At 42.1% G+C, this 17678-nt stretch overlaps 1 protein-coding gene across 1 annotated transcript in view; it reads right to left on the bottom strand.

Moving 5' to 3' along the window:
• LOC136440908 (uncharacterized) overlaps nt 1-17678 on the bottom strand; it is a 28247-nt gene that overhangs the window by 4032 nt on the left and 6537 nt on the right. The window contains exons 4-17 of the mRNA XM_066437082.1: nt 15524-15601; nt 14754-14842; nt 13962-14035; nt 13310-13386; nt 12690-12776; nt 8858-8940; nt 7135-7212; nt 6025-6085; nt 3900-3993; nt 3105-3586; nt 2475-2643; nt 1558-1658; nt 902-991; nt 141-275 (exon numbers count right to left, since the gene is read on the bottom strand). Of these exons, the coding sequence (XP_066293179.1) occupies nt 141-275; nt 902-991; nt 1558-1658; nt 2475-2643; nt 3105-3586; nt 3900-3993; nt 6025-6085; nt 7135-7212; nt 8858-8940; nt 12690-12776; nt 13310-13386; nt 13962-14035; nt 14754-14842; nt 15524-15601 (1698 nt within the window). The remainder of the gene's footprint in view (nt 1-140; nt 276-901; nt 992-1557; nt 1659-2474; nt 2644-3104; nt 3587-3899; nt 3994-6024; nt 6086-7134; nt 7213-8857; nt 8941-12689; nt 12777-13309; nt 13387-13961; nt 14036-14753; nt 14843-15523; nt 15602-17678) is intronic.

Below are 17678 nucleotides of genomic sequence, written 5' to 3'. Positions count from 1 at the left end.
ACAAAAACCTGTGTCGTGAGTTTCCTCAGCAGTTCGTCGTTAGCATGTCGTCCGTAGAGTTTTTTGGAGATCATGACGCGGCACCCCGCGTCGATAAAGGTGTGTTTTATAAACAAACAAGCAAACAAACAAACACACACCTGTGTCCTGAGTTTCCTCAGTAGTTCGTCGTTAGCGTGTCGTCTGTAGAGTTTTTTGGAGATCATGACGCACTCTGCGCCGTTGCTCACCAGGATCAGACTTGGCTGTTCGTCAAAAAGGAAGTCAGACAAACCCTGGAAACGGTGGATGGAACAAGAAAACACTTACACTGGCACTGGTCACATTTAGAACATTATCTTTCAAATTTCTTAAGCACCATTTTGGAACAACCATATTTCAACTTTCTATCGAATGTGAAATGCGGCTTGATTTGTGTTTTACCACGTCTCTCTTTTTCTTTTCTACCAGAAACATCTTACAACGAAAAGCTGACAATAAGCATTCACATTTTGCGTATAATTTCTATCGTATACCAAGTTAGAATGTCAAGCAATCTGATTCAGAGAAAGGAGATATAGTTATAAATGTAGAAAAATGCGGTCATGAATTCGAATCGCCGTTCAAGTATTGAATGATCGTAGTCAAAAAGCTACAAGAATGTTTTTGATTGCATATAGTTTTTACGTTTCGATTCGTTTTGAAAAATTTCAATAAAGTGCAATGTACTACTTATAATTAGTCTCTACCAGGCTAACTACGCCGACTATAGGGCGAATATTTGCTAGGGATTCATTTGCAGGTGAAATGTGATCTTCGCCGTGGACTGACTCTACTGGCTATTTATCTCCTTTTCTGCCGAATTCTACGATCCATACGCCCGTAGGAGGCCAGGGCCTGGTGGAGGCTAAGTATTACTCACGAAGACCGCGCCCTTGCCCAGCGTCTTGACAGTCACGAACACAGATTTGTTCTCTGTAGGAGCTGGTCTTGTTTTTGTCAGTGAAGGAAGCTGAAGGGGCGACAGCAGAACAAAAGTTATGAAGTACGAAAGCCCAGAACGACAAAAGTTGCAAAATGTGCCCACAGGCCTCCGCAGAGGTGCTCACAGTCCTCCGCACAGGCTGTGCGGATTCAAATATGATGTTCAAAACTCATGATCATGTCTTTGGCAAGTATGTAACATTATAACATATAACAGGGCTAGCCCTTTGTAACAGCCTCAGGCTAGCTGGGCAGCCCTGCCCCTGGCTGTGTGTCCGAAACAGCCAAACCAACGAATAAAATAAAAAAAATATAATGTAACATAGAAGTTGAAGGCGTTGTATCATGGCATATTAACATAATAACAAAATTATGGCGTCGATGGTCGAGTGATTAGGCCAGAAGAGGACACAGGACCGAGAGGACACGGGTTCGATTCCTGTTATTCTTTACTAGACGATATATCCTAAGGCCCAAATAAACTATGAGACCTTTTACTTTTATACAGATATAAAAACGAAATGTCTACAGATATACTGTGGTGGTCTTAAAGTAAGAGCGATTTTTTTTTTCGAAACTATCTGAAGATCAAACCTGTGACTTGTTTGGTCGTGACGTCACCCGTTTCTTACCCACAAGGCTCTGCGGCAGTTTTCTGAGTCTGTCCATTTTCCGTGGCCTGTTATGAGCTGCAACTGCAAAACACAGTTTCATTTTGTTATCGACCTTTATCATCATGTTTGTATTACTTCTGGAAAACAAAGAGCTTCTCTAGATCTAGCAACTGCTAACATGTTACTTTGTATGAATGTTGTAGTGAACTATCAAGTATATCAAGGAGGTTAAAATATTTTAACGTCCTTGGGTATATTTTGTCTGTGATTTCTTGAATAAGCACTTTCACACTTCTGCATGTCAAAGGTGAAGGCCCCTGAGACGTAACCCTCTGGATATTGTTATGCAAATCGAGACAATAGTCGAGGGGAGAACTGTTTTAACAAGCCAGGGCCTTGACCTTTGACATATCACCCACAATTCCGGTCGCCTCTCATGCGTACCCAGAAGTGTGAAAGCGCTCATTTACAGGTTTCTAGGGTTTTCAGGTACCATGGTTAAAGGCAACAATATTAGGGCCCAGAAATCGGATGTCGAAAGTCAATTTATTTAGTCGTTTCTATACATGATTATTTCAAACAACACTATCACAATGTATAGCGACGTCCAAATAAATGAATATGAAATATAAAATATAAACAACATGACTTCGTTGTAATGTGAGAACTCACTGAAAATCGTCGCCGGGGTTTTTGTAGGCTCGCGAAACTAAGGGGATCATCGTATTGCATGTTTTTGCACGGTTTTAAAATGCTCAAAGTATGAAGTTATTACACAAATATGCTAGACAATGTTAGTAAACGTCGCAACAATAAAATTTCAGCATTTGTTTTGATTTTCATTTTTTGGTCCCTAACATTGCTTTAGTTGCCTAGCTAGTGGGATAAATGTTTTACCTTGTGAAATGACGTCCATGGTTTTCGGTGTTTGCTGTAGTTTAGATTGCACGATAGCTTTAGCCCTGGTTCTTGTCGGTTTGTCCTCCCTCCTGACGTCACGCCGTGACGTCATCACCTGCTTCCCACCATCGGGCCGAGGCTGAGGCGTTTGGACGAAGTACGCCCCCTGTTGTGTACAAGATATGTTTTGTAATGTGTTTTTTTTGTGATTCATTCGGTTTGCGTCGCTTAATCATACTTATATTTGTGTATTTCTGTCACTCGTCATAAAAAAAAAGAACAACAGAACAAAATTAAGCTTTGCGTGCCCTTCCAAATGAACTTACCTACATTCGTCGTACGGTAGTCCAACGATCGCACACTATTAGAACATGTTGTAAACATGTCGTACGGAGGTCATCTGTTCTGTCACATCGTGGTTGAAAGTTCTATGGCCGTACGACGAATGTGCCCACACCGTTAGGTTTAAACCCGTACTCAACCTTACCTTTGAATCTATCGATTCGTAAAGCTAACATTTTTCACGGTATCACATAGTGGGCTATTAATTTATACCGCATATAACATCATATGATATCAAGAAGAGTCCTCCTTGAAATCATGTGGATATAAACAATAAGAGCTCACCCTGCTCATCTCAAGGACTGGCAACTTTGGTATCTTTGACGGTTCGTCCATTTCTTTTGCGTGGTCTCTGTTGACCCCTGTGTTAACGTCAGATGGGTCTACTAACGAAGGCAACCTTACGGACAGCTGCTTTTTCAGAGGTGTATCGTACGGTATCCGTTCCGGACTTGCGCTGGTCACTTGTATGGCGGGGACGGGTTCCTCTGTATTCGTTTGGCTATCTTTTTTCTCCCCTATAACACTGTCCTTCTCTTCTGAAATATCCGAAAGTTTAGATTGTGTCCGTCTTGGGTCTCCGTCGTCCACAGTGAGAGATCGCGCACTCCAGTCGGTGAGTTTCTCGAGGTTCTGGGTTGTTGTTGTTGTCGGTTCGGTTGTTTGTTTGTTTGTTTTCGTCCTCTCTACCGTTTTCCTGGCGCTGTAGCGATGTGAGAGAGGAGGGAGGGACTTGCTCAGGTGCGCCTGCCGAAACTTGTCTATCACTGGAATGATACGAATATTGTTACAGCTTTTGTCAACATTCAACATTTCTAGCAATATAACAAGGTTATGCTAGAAATTGCCAACTTTCATTTTATGTTGAAGGTTCAAATTGGCAACACTAGGCTCAAACGAAACGAATGTTGACAATCGATTTTTTTAAGTGGTTTTCCAAGTGATTCTACATCTTTGGTTGCATTAATTTTCAATTTAGTTATGTGTAATGTTATTGACGTCTCCTTCTTTGTAATGATGCAAATTAAGAAAATAAGCACTTGACAGACTAGCTACCATCTTATAAACTGAAGTTCGTACCTTCAGAGTCGTCTAGAACACTTCTCTTCCGTTTGCCTCGTTTCTTTCCGGTGACTTGGACTAGTTTTAGCTCCTTAAGAACCGTGCAGCTGCCCTGTTAAGAAAGGAAGTAAAAGAGGAAGAAACACATTAAGGACACATTATCTTGATGTATATCTCCTCTGCAATTACAGGATTTACCAATCCATTTGAGAAGCTAATCCACATAGTCCATAGATGAAAAAATACGAATTAAAAGACAAATCCCCAAAGACCAAAGGCTTTGCAACAAAATGCAGCTGACTTAGTAAGGATAAAGAAATAAACATAATCAAATACCCACAGCCATACCATGTTGCTCACTTTACTCTAAAAGTGTGATTACATTGTCGTATTTTTGTGTGACAGAATTTTCGACGAGGCTGCGACAGGACCGACCGATGACAAGAATCTACTGCAACATTTTCAGTTAAGCCCCGGTTACACATAGCCGAACATGTCTCCCGACCACTGGCCAACCAAGGTTCGCGGTAGGTTGAGAGCAGTCTGACCAGTTTTAGATTAAGAGTCAAATTTGATTCCTTAACACACCCGGACCCCCTCTGATACTAGGGTCACATTTTACAGCCGGGGCCTGGCCGGGCTGTTTGCGGAAACACAAAATCAAAGTGTATGTCAATGAATGTGCACAAGCTATGCTTTCAATAATGTTTGGTACATTTTGTGCTTTTCGTTGTCTTTTATATCATACTTAACACTCCCAAAGACTGCCCGGCCGGGCCCCGGCTGGGAAATGTGACCCAAGCATGACTTTTGCTTGGGTCACATTTCCCAACCGGGACCCGGTTTGCGGAAAAATTAAAATGTATATCAATGAATATGCACAAGCTACGCTCTTGAATAATTTTGGTACGTTTTGTGTTTTTTGTTGTCTTTTATATCATACTTTTTGTTCCCAAACACTGCCCGGCCGGGCCCCGGATCGAAAATGTGACCCAAGCATTACTCCCAACCACCAGTCAACCCATTCCAAACCTCCCGTTCACAGCCAAATGTTCTGAAAATGTCAAAATATTCACTGGCGCAACCAAACACCAGCTAACCGCGCCTAAAACCAGCCGACCGCACCGAACACTAGTCGACCACAGTCGACCTAGCTCCCGAACCACTCCTAACCATAGTTTGGGGAAGGTCGGGAGGACATATTCATGTGTAACCGGGGCTTTACAAGACAGAATTACGACACTTCCACGACTGAATAAGAATACCCACGAGCTTAATTTTCTGTAATCAACCTATTGCGTACGACGAATGTGACGGACTCTTACTACGATAGAGATATGCACTATATACAAGTATTTGAGAATTAAATTTGCGCCGGACATCAAATTCGACATGTGACTTTAAAGACGGAGTTCAGACGAGAAGTAAATAGTATGCAGCATGAAAGATTGTAAGGGGAGAGAAAGAAAGTTTCCTTCCTTTAGGACGATACAACGTTTAACACATAGTCGCGCGAGCCTTGTGCGAGGGAGATATGTTACCACCGTTGCCATGGCGACCCGTTTCAGATGGCAACAGACGCATGAAGCCTACTGTTTCAAGGTCGCCAAGGTCATTGCTAGACTAAGGAACATGGAATGTACAATCTCCAAGCAGATATCGAGCGGAAACACTGTAACTTTTTCTAACAACGACACTGCTCGAGTTCGCAAATGTTGGAAAACCATCTCGCAAATCGGGAAAACCATTTATTTTAGATGAAGTGGGACTGGCCGTTGAGATGTTTCGTAGACTGGTCACCACAATTCTTAGTTAACGTCCATTTCTATTACAGACAAATTTGTATCATTCTTTTATTCAAAATAGTTCAGACTTATTAGAACTAGTATTTCAAAATCCTCTCGGCGACTTACTTGACTATTGCGGCCACTTTATGGTGGTCCCTTAGAACATGTACGTTTCCCAAACATTAGGACCTTATCATCATTGGCCACCAGTTTTCTGTGCCAGGTTTTTGATATCCATTTCGTGGTCACTATAGACAGGCTTGAATGCATCCTTAAGTCGCTTAGAGCCTAATCAGGATGGCTGTTTCAATCTTCTCTCCCTACATCTGCTTGGAGATAAGAAGTGCGGCCCTTACCGTAGTGATGACGTAAATCCAGTCCGACTTCTGGCTGTCCTTCGTCAGAACAGAGCCTCTCCTGGGGGACAAAATGATACACCATGTCTTTGTTTGTTTGTTTGCTGTTTTTCTACATTGACTAGATTTGACGAGACAAATAAAACTTTTGTGACGGTCGTGTTTGCCAGCGATTTCGGGATGTCTTATGCTTCCGTCCCATTTCCTATCCGGAGCCCGGCCGGGCTGTTTTCGAAAACAGAAACTAAAAAAAAAACGCACAATACATGGTTAGGAGTATTTTTACGTGTTATGTCTTTTGTTGTCTTTTATATCATATTTTTCGTTCCCTATTTTGGCTTAATACACTTTTGCCATGCTGATGACTTCTTTTAGTACTGATCAAATGGTTACGGACTGGCTTCACAAAAAAAAACGACCGAGTACAAAAATAACCCATCAGCAAAAGTGTATTATAAGCCCCCAAAAGGCCTCAGAGAGCCTACTATGGAGACTAATGTTGTCAGTGCTTTCATCAAAATAACAAAAAGAAAACGGTGGCAAGTTTTTACGGAAGGTCTCCGTACACCCCCTTGAAATCCTCTTGCGAATGTCCTTAACACAGTCACTAGTTCTTGAGATTTCTCGGGCCTTTTTCGTTCGTCACCCGTGAAAACCCTTCAAACCAATTATTTTCAAGGTCAGAGAGCACAACTCAAGCAGCAGGCCGTCACCTGCCCGGGAACAGGTACCAGTACTTTTAACAAGAAGTGTGGTGGGTCTTTAACAGCTTATAGTGCGGATTTGTATATTGAAAGGGTAAACAAAATACGGCTCTACAGGACAGGAACCACTCTATTAAAGGCTTTAACGGTTTGGCAGAGAAAATTGGTGACGTTCTAATGTAAACATAAAGGAACAACACAGTAAGAAATTTGATAATTTTGGTTCCGAAAGATACCCTAGTGGCGACTGTGTCTTTAACCATACCATTGTCTTTTCTTGACCTTATACATCAAATCCTAGCTAGATACAGTGTAGTGTATAGAAAATAATGATATTTCTCTTTGAAAGTCTTGTACCCAGTGTTTTTGTCCTGAAGATGTTTAGAAGAATAGCATTCTAACTTACAGTGCGTACTGGAACATGCAACTCTCAGGGCTCTCCTCTAACACACCCACCGGCCAGTCTTGTAGAAAATCCAGACCCCTAGGAAAAAAAAGAGAAAATATATTTTTGAAAGGTTAAAGTTAATAACAATAATAATAACTTTGCAAATTCATGCCCGATGGCTAATTGCAAGAATACAAGGAAATGAGATAATGATAATGATAAGGTAGAGTACACAGTGATGAAATGAACACAAAGTAAAATGAAAGTCGTCAACTAGCGCTTACTTCTAATCTAAACAGTTGTTATTGGGTTTGATTTCTTTTTTGTGCACATGTGCAGTTGAATATGACATTCCCGACGTTTTGGGAGATAAATGCATCGGCCAATATTTAATAGTAGGATATCAACATCCATTTATCCGCCCATAATATCATATATTCAAATCAGGAATGTCTAGAGCATAAGCTCAGACAGTAAGGCAAAAACCCTGGGGGAGGTTTTAAGCTCTTTTAAGTGCCGGTCAAGTTTTCCAATACTTGCCCACTATGTGTCACCGTCAAGCTAACATTGCTGCTTGTATACATTATAACTGTCAATGTGTCGTCTAAAGTAGTCGAACCAAATGAAACGTTTCTGACAAGTATTAACATTGGTTTGTAAAGAGATCAAAGATAAGTTTGCATAACACAATGTGTTTGCCACTTCACAGTGTATTGAACGTGATATTACCTGGTTATAAGGATTAGCAATCAGTAATAGTCGGTACATCAATGTATAAAGGTACAGTTTGATAATAACCACGTTGCATTAGGTAAATGTCCGAACGTGCTAGTTTGGCTGGTACCAAATCTTGAGTCCAAGCGCGTGCCGTAGCCATGGAGACCGTTTCAATACCTCCTTCTCTCTATAACAGGTTGTTTTACACATAGCCATTGTACCTTTAACAAACTAACTTCCTCGCTTGTCCCATAAACTTTTATCTAATTCCCTCCCCGCTCCGGTACCGCTCAAGCATACATAACTAGCGCGTCTTGGGTAGAAAGGCTTGAAGACGTTGTTTTGAGAAAGTGTATTTGCAGAGGGTTCCCATGGAGTGTGGAAGGCGGGATTTTAAGACGGTTCTGTGTGTGCCTTAACTCTTGTAAGAACACAGCGGAGACAATAGACACCTTACCATCGAGCCCCAGTACAAACATGTAGAATTCCTCCTGGCATTGTGTGCGCGCTTGTCAACAGATTTGGGCAAGGATACTTGACACTGTTTATTTTTCTACCGTGTTTTGTTTTCCTCGATTCTCAGTCTCGCTGAGGAATAAGACGGTATAAAGACCTTAAGGAGAGGAATCTTAAAGACTTTACGGCGTGTGAAGTGTTTAGGTTCGTACAAAACGTTTCCTGAAGACATCTAAGTAAGTCCCTGGCACTATATATTCTGACAAAACAAGACGACAACAAAAACTACCCAAGAAGTGTACTCAGGGGACCACTGAAATCTTGTCTATGTTGACAGGTGGTCACTATAAGATTCTTAATTTTTATCTCAATGGGAAAAATTATCTAAGGGACCACCAAAAAGGGCCACATTAGCAAGATGGTCTTCATGTAGAGGTCGTCACTTTTGCCAACGAAAACAGTATCAATTGATAATTGTGTTGAAGTTGTCTTAAGTGTAATATAACTGTCTTCCCAGCCCCCTTAACTCCTTAACAGACATAAGAAGCCTTAAAGAAGACGTGCTCACCTGAGGAAGGGGCTCTTGACGAAGTCTCCGGCGCTGACCACCGTGTTCTCCGGCGGCATTCTGGTGGCCCGGTCCACCAGGTCCTGTACACGGGACAGCCGCCAAGACTCCATCAGCGCTACGTTAGTTTGCACGCAAATTATCTCACACAGATTTAACGCTACTTCTAGTTAGCGTAGCGAGAGAGAAAATACACCCATATACACAGCTATAGCTGTCTGCTACGCTGTAGTAGAACCCACGGCCGAGCCCGTGACTAGTTAAACACTACATCGGTAATGCGGCCCGAGCGGCCAGGTAATCTCCTACCCCGGCCGTATTCACGCTAGCCCGACTGCAACCGGACGTCCATTCATACCGCTCGGACCCGTCCATTCATTGTCAGGGGGCGGAGCGAAGCGTTTCATCGCTGTTGCTAGGCAACCCAACCGCTGCAGACCAAGCAAGTATCAATATCCCTATATTGTATTCAATATTAAACGAAATCTTAGAAGGTATATCGTAACCGTATTGTGATATTTGATAACATGTTGGCGTATATGTTTCTGAGATACGTTTTTATGCACAACAAAGACCACCAACGTGTTGTGATATTGCGATGAAATGTAAGAATGGGTCATTCAAATCTCCGCGTGTTGTTTTTAAAACGACTTCAGGATTTATGTCCGTAACCAAGTCTGCCCTTTTTAAAGACCTTGTTGCTGTTACGTTTGGCTTCCTCTGTGTGGGTTTTCAGGGAGCAGAACGTTGTTGGTGCAAACGGTTGGCAAGGATAGTTTAGATGACTGAATAGCAAGGTTCTTTTATTCACAACCAAATAGTTTACAAGAGTCGACGTTTCGATGACTGTCTGTCATCTTCATCAGGGCAATACTGACTGGTTCACAGTGCACTGAAGCTAGGTGTTAATGCTAACAATGCAGTTCCAAACGTAAAGTATTTTTACATTAATAGATACTGTTTGGTTAGCAACAAGTTTGGGGCTGCATTGTTAGCAGTAACACCTAGCTTCAGTGCACTGTGAACCAGTCAGTATTGCCCTGATGAAGATGACAGACAGTCATCCAAATGTCGGCTCTTTTAGAATACTTGGTTGTGAATAAAAGAACCTTGCAATTGCTATTCAGTGATTCGCCAACCTGATGAAATTATTCACGGATAGTTTAAGGTTCCGCAATGGTAAGAGAACAAAATTCTTAAAATTGTAGCACATAACGTTCGGACCCAAATTTCCAACTCTGCAAGTCAAGTTTTTTCGAGGATTTTAGACATAATCTGCGCATAGTTTATGCTTCTGTTACACCGTTTTCCTAACATCTATTTCCAAAATTTGTAAGGATTACGAGTACGATGTCAAAAGATAGTGCAAAGAACTTATTCTTCTATTCGATTCAGCAAGCCGTGTGTGCAATACAGTATGTTTTGAATTTTACTCGGACGTGTTGTGAACGTAAAAAAGTTATTTGAACAGAACATTTATGTGCGAGTCGGTCTACCTAACAGATAAAACAAAGGGAGAGGAGAAGATTTTTGTCGTTTTAAGGTGGTGGCGGCAAGATATATCAAAACCGGAAGTTCCGCTGCAGTACCAAGGAAAGTCGGCAGGGGACCCCAAATCTGATCATTGCCGTTTTCGTCACACCCTACCAACACACCAAATATGAAACCAATCCATCCAGTCGTTGTTGAGTTATCTAGCTTGTTGACAGTCAGACAGACAGACAGACAGGCAAACACCTACTGAAAATATAACCTCATGGATGTAACAAGGCATACTAAACCACGCTGATCACAAAGTCGACCTGTCCACTAGCAGACTACCCACCGTAGTATCTCCCAAAGGTTATTATAACGATAGTCATCGCTAATCGCTTACTACAGAATAGTTCCAAACAGTTGCCCTCGCTATGCCTCATTTCGACTTGTTAACACAGGTTATACTTAAAGTGACACAGACGATTCCCAAGGTGTCAAAACGACTGTCTCATGAGATAGAAGAATGTAGGTTATAACACGGTGTTAAACGAACACAAAAAGCGAGCTGTCAAAGTGTCAGGGTGTCGTCACACGGTCGGAGGACAAACACCTGTTCTCTAACCTGTCCCACTTAAGACGCCTACACGGGACAATTTTCCGTGGTGAGCCTGACAACGGGCTCTTTGTACTCATTGTGCGGCTGATACGTTTAGGACAGTCATTATCTTAACGTATAATTTTCTCACGATACTATCAACGCTGATCAAGAAAATGATTTCAAATAATTCCAGATATGTCATTCCGCATCTGTACGTGCAAACCTCAAACAACAATTACTGTAAATGTAGAAATGTTCGCGACCGTTTCACCGCGAACCTAAAACCATCGCGAACATTTTTTGTTCAATGCTGTAGTAATATGGGACTGTACATAACGCTGCCGCGAGCTTAAAATCACCGCGAGCACTTCATTTTCGCCTCAGCGCGAAATAATAACCACGTGAACTTAAATGCATATTTACAGTATCCAAGTTGCGGTCGTCCCTCGGCTACACAACTCCCTTGGCTACACAACTCCCTTATCGGCATTAGATAACCTTGATACGTTGATGAAGGTTAGACATCCAGGTAATAAGATACGCCAAAAATAATTACTCGAGAAATCTTATCCAGTTGCTTGAGTAATTATTTTTGGCGTATTAGATAACCTTGTCCCCCTCCCCTCCCAGCATATATACGCCGCCGTTATAGGAAGTCTGCGAAGGAGGCTATACATAAATGACAGTGGTTATCGTAACATCTGACTCCCGATTAGATCAACGCTGACCAAGAAACTCGTGCCAGATATATCATGTTATGTGATCTCCTTATCAAGATGCAATTTATCATGTTTCCGCCAACAACAGTCTTCGTTGTGTGGCTTATATGACAATCGTTACAAGAAAATTACACCCACAGACTTTGAAGGGCAAGTGTTCATATGTTGCGTCTGACAACATTCTATTTAATATCTCTGAACGACTGGCTGAGTAGGTACTTCAGATTTCTCATGATAGAATCAGTGCTGACCACAAAAATGATCTTAAGTTGTGCCAGCCTGCTGAGAACGTTTGTAACATTGAATAGACGTCATCGATCAGGCGACAATTTTCGTCAAAAGATTGGAAAACCAGACCTACAAGTGAAACACCAAAAAAAAGATTAGTTTTCCACGATGAGCGAAAATAAAACCCTCCAGAACGGGCTTGCAAAATCTTTATAGACTTGTGCGTCGTCAGTAAACTGTCCTTATTTGACATGAACTTTTCACATTCTCTCGTCTGATTTCACGAGTATATCGAAGCCTTAAATGCGTACTGCTTGGCCAATAGACGTAATCGTCTTCGCAAGGAGTAAGTCTAGTCTTCACGACACCTCCCCCCCCAAAAAAAACCTACTTGTTGACCAATGACATGCTAGTTACTAAGGCTGTCCTGGCAAGAAGAGATTACTACTGAACAGGTTGCCACCCGCTTAGAATTGCTCAGTGCAGCAACGCCGTCTATCTGATCGTTTGGTCATGACAGCCAACTTTGTTTGTCATGGTATCTGCATGGCGAAAAGTGCGGACACTCCGGACAGATATATCTGGAGTCAACTACATTGTAATGCTGTAAATGCATTTAAGTTCGCGTGGCTCTTATTTCGCGGTAGGGAGAAAATGGAGTGTTTGCGGTGGTTTAAAGTTCGCGTTTGAAACAATAGTAGCGCTACAGTCGTAGGTGAGCAAAAGGTTTCGCGGCGGTTTTAAGCTTGCGCTGAAAGTTCACCGCAAAAACCACTGCATTTACAGTAGATAGACAAGAGGCCCCACCCACCTCGGCGCTGATTGACAGCAACTCAATGTCGGCCCGAGAAATGATTGACGTCTGTCGTTTCTTGCGAAAGGCGGTGCTTGTCAGCTCCTGGAAAGGTTTTCGACGGCAAAATCAACTGCAGTTCGCACAGAAGACGCAAGGGTTCTGCCTTACCAAGGCCCAATCGTAAACTGACAATCCTGATGAAAACGAGGCAGTCAGATATGGCGGATTTCACTAATAATGCTTTAGTTCCATATGTACAGACAACATGCAGCGGCAAAGAGAAAGACACACAAACACACAGACGCACGCACACACTCACGCGCAAAGATACATATATACATACATACATACATACATACATACATACATACATTCATATACATACAAACATGCATACATACATACAGAGACAAAGAGAGACAGAAAGACTCACAGACACGCACACAGACACATACACAGGCACACAAACAAACAAACAGACACACACACATAGACACACAAACAAACAGACAGACAGACGCACTGAATGACGGACAGACTCACAAACAGACAGACACACAAGATAAAAACAATACAGGTAGCGAAGGCCATAACGCTTGAGGTGGTTCAAGAGAGTCACAGCAGACGGAGCTCACCCCGAAAGTGTCGCCGGGCCTCCTGAGTTCCTGGACGGTGAGCATGTGAGTGTCAGCGTCCCAGGTCGTAACTATAGCTGGGGAACCCAAAAATGAATATTAAGCAATCTTCATTTATGATACGGGGGAAGGTTTTGCATTTTTAAAGAGCCAAAAGCTAATGCTGTTTCTACGTTTTATACAGAAAAATAGCACAGAACACGATTCATAATCAATCTCATACTAGTCCTGATCTTACTTTGAATTTGACAAAACGAAAAACAGATAAAAGCATGGATGTATATCATCTGGTGCTGTTTTGACCCGATCAGTCTCAGCTAAGTTATTTTCTATTCTCGTGTTTGGCTGATTCGCGATCTCACAAAGGGACGTGATCAATTCGAATACGACACCACTTTTAATGAAAAACAGAGAGGTATTTTGCTACGGTAGTCTTACTTGTTTGTACTGTCCAATTGTTCTTTAGCATTTTTACAAAAACAAACAACCAGTCGTTAATTCGTCTTTGAAAACAACTTTCACTTCAGCCTATTGTAGGACTCAAAACAAGACGATTGGGCCTATGGTGACATATATTCTTTACGATGACGTATTTTCCCGACTGTATCTAACCTGAGCCGGAAATGACGTAGTTTTCCCAGTTGTTACTCACCTGAGCCGGAAATGATGACGTAAAACAGGCGAGATATCTGCCCCTGTCTCACAATGGCGCGCTTTGGTCCGTAACTGCAGCGATTCAAAATAAAGAAACTGTCGATACTAAATTTCGCAACATTAGTGAGTAATACTACATAAACAGAGCCTGTTTGTATGAAAACGAAGACGCTGCATTACGTACCTAAGACTTAAAACAGTTACATGCATGTTAGCGTTTGACGAAGTCATTGCGTGAAATTCACTTTCTGCATTAACCATTGTGTGTTTGAGTTGTACACAGGTGGAGAGCATCTGCTGGGAGAGGACATAAGGAGGACCGAGGGTCTTCATTCTAGGCCTTGCTACCAGGCACGAGCAACCTCAGGAGAAAAATTTGGTTTCGAATTTAAGAAATCCCAGAGGAGAGATTGTTTGCATTGGGCTCAATTTTTTTGGTCTTCGTCATGGAAGTTTTTTTTAGGGGTTGCGTAGCCGGCAAACAATGTAGTCAGTTTGACTTTAGTTTGTTATAGGGTTCAATTTTACTGTTTTTACAGTATACGTAGTTTTTCCGCAAGTATTTCAATATGTATATAAGCCTGTTGGGATGTCCTTGTGTCCATTAAATACAAGATGCCGTGCCTGAAGCAGACCGTGCCTGAAGCAGACGGCTCCCCCTAATACAGCTAGGGTGCGGTGTTTTACAGTGTTTGGATCTAGGGGAGGGAAATATATGAGGTTGTTTAATGCAGAAACTGCAAGACACTGCTTTCAATACTGCTAGCGTCACTTAAAGATGATGACAAACCTCTGATAGAAGCCGAACTTGCAGAATGTCTTCTGCATGCTGATTGGGTTCTGACTGAACGTCTTGAACCTCCGCAACTCCACGAGCACCTGTACAGAACAAAGGGACAGTGTTTTTGTTTTCTTTCCCAAACTTTATTCAATGAAATAAACTTCAACATATTGAAACAGTTGTGAATTAGAGATTTACAATGATAGGTCGTTCTTGGCAATGCTTTGTGTTTTCACATAGTATTTGACGTCATTAAAATGATACCCTTTAGGACACGACTATCTTAGTAGTGGTACATATGACGTAACTGCTAGTGTGCTATCATCATTAACGTTATATAACATCACTAAAGGGACATTGAAAACTTATAATTAGGCAGTGAAACCACGTGTTGACGTCATTCAGTGAACCTGTGGTGTTGGATCGAGAACAGGAAGAACAAGACATGTTTTGAAATCGGTCAAATCAATTTGCAGAATTGAAGCATTTGCTTGGACTAAAGCCCCCCTCTCACCGGACCCGCGGCACGCTGGCGGAGGCGCTGCGTACTAAACTGGATTTCTGTTACCCTTAACTTTATAATGGGAATATCATTCAAAACGTACAAGTATGACCAAAAAGACAACAAAACACACAAAGCTTAAAAAAATCGTGTTTTTTTTGTCGATGGAACTCGTTGAGCGCTTTGTCAATTCGATCGACCGCAGCGACGCCGCCAGCGTGCCGCGGGTCGAGTGAGAGAGGGGCTTAGGGAAGAAAAGAAAAACAAAAATCCTCACATGATCTATCTGTTCGCCTGTCCTGTCGGCCGGCGGGGACATCAGCACCGCCCGGGACATCTCCGACAGACGGAGGCTCTGGGAACGGGAAAGAATGAATCAGTCAATCAACGATTGCATGAATGAATGAATGATTCCATTGTCAGTCGTGTAGAAGCCGCCAAGTAAGGCTTGAGTGTCCCTTTACGTTTAATTTGTGACGTTTCGCACATTTGAATCACACCTGCGTTGAATGTGTGATTTGTTTAAACAAAGAGGACTTAGCGTCCAAATATCCAGCTGTCACATATTGATATCAAAATGGGCTGTGTTTATGATATAGCCTTCTTTCTCAATGCTTGTACGTTGGTTTTTGCCTTTTGATTAATATTATTTTACATCCTGTACGTTTTCCATCGTCTAAATAATATTCTTGTTTGTTTCTTTCATGCAACCAGTGTCTGTAGTACAGCCTTTCTCTCTCAATATTCTAAAAGTTCAAGCCCCCCCCCCACTTGGGCCACGCATTTACAGTGCAAGCACCACATGAAGAGGCTAGTTCGCTGGTAGTGGTCTTTGTTTAATCTACCACACTCCTTCTCATAAGTGCCCCCCTCTCACTGGACCCGCGACACGCTGGCGGCGTCGCTGCGCCGATCGAATTGACAAAGCACGTGCACTCAACGAATTCTATCGACAAAAAAAACGAATGTGTGTTTTGTTGTCATTTTGGTCATACTTGTACGTTTTGAATGATATTCCCATTATAAAGTCAAAGGTAACACAAATCCAGTTTAGGACGCAGCGACGCCGCCAGCGTGCCGCGGGTCCGGTGAGAGGGGGGCTTTAAGCCGAGAAGGCAGTCTGTACCAATATCTGTAAGAGATTAAAACATCGTTGTGTACAGTACAGACTATGTAACAGCCTTCGTCTATAGAAAGTAGGACACAGTGACAGTCATCTCCTCGCCCCACCTGCGTTGAACAATCCCCCATCGTCACACATGTTTACGGAACATGTTTGGTTACAACTGAGAGGGTTTTCTTGTCAATACAAAGGGCTCATACCGAACCCCTGACACGGAACGCTCGATCTGAACGTGATCTGTCTTTCACACCTCGGGTTCTCTTCGCTGTCTATTGGGCGGAAAGATGTAAAAGTGAAGAAAACGCGGTGGAATCACGTTTCACATCTGTTCTAACGTGTTGAAAGTCATTTATTTAGATCCTTGACCCTAAGGAGTAGCTTATTTTACGTCGTCCAATTGCAACTGACATGATTGCGGCCAGTTTTCTGTTCTTTATACGTTGATGAAGGTTAGACATCCAGGTAAACATTATCTATAGACAATTCAATCTCTACAACAGTACTGGATAAAATTCGAAGATTACGTCCGGACGTTTTGAGTGACATCCATCACTCATCTTCAGCGTCACTAGAACGTCAGACCTGGCAAAAGGAGTCTTCTCTTCGGTTTGTTTCACTGCTCAGTGCTGGGCGAAAAGATTTCAGACGGACGAAAACGCGTTGAAATCACGTTCTCTCACATTCTGTGTTTGGAATATTCTTCACTTCAACACTTAGGTCAACGACCGTATGACAACGTCCTTAGTATTATAGCCATGAATCTCTTTGTCGGTAATCTGGTTTATATTCCCTAAATACCTTGTTACAAGACCTCGGGTGTTTCACTAGCCTCTTTCTGACAATGAGAGAGCTGAAAGAAATCGAGCGTTACGTTCACAAGATCTTTTTGTCAGAAGTCCTTCAGGTAGTAAGCCAAAGGATTTTCTGTTACGAGCCTGGTGATGTTTCGCAATCTTTTTTTTTCTTCACAATAAGGTGTTTTGTTGTTAAATTCGTTAAAACCTTTAGAATGACTTGGCAAATCGTTTACGACTACAAAACAATATGCCTTGTGTGTTTTGTGTCATTATTACGCAAATTAAAGCTTACTTGCTAGCCATCTGTGCTTACCCAACATGCTGCTCTAGTTGTAGAACGAACAGTTACTAGATCATGTATCAGCAAAGGGAGACGGCAAAAAATGCATCATGTGCTCAGTACAGCAAAGTTTGTAATGTTCTTCATCAAAACCAGTTTAAGAAATCAAAGAACTGATTTGTTTGTGCTATAGTGTTTGACGGTCTTTAGACCCCATGTTTAAAGCCCCTGT

The sequence above is a fragment of the Branchiostoma lanceolatum genome, chromosome 8 (assembly GCF_035083965.1).
Source record: "Branchiostoma lanceolatum isolate klBraLanc5 chromosome 8, klBraLanc5.hap2, whole genome shotgun sequence".
Classification (NCBI taxonomy): domain Eukaryota; kingdom Metazoa; phylum Chordata; class Leptocardii; order Amphioxiformes; family Branchiostomatidae; genus Branchiostoma; species Branchiostoma lanceolatum.
Note: the sequence above shows the minus strand (reverse complement) of the source record. Positions and strands in the feature narration are given on the sequence as shown.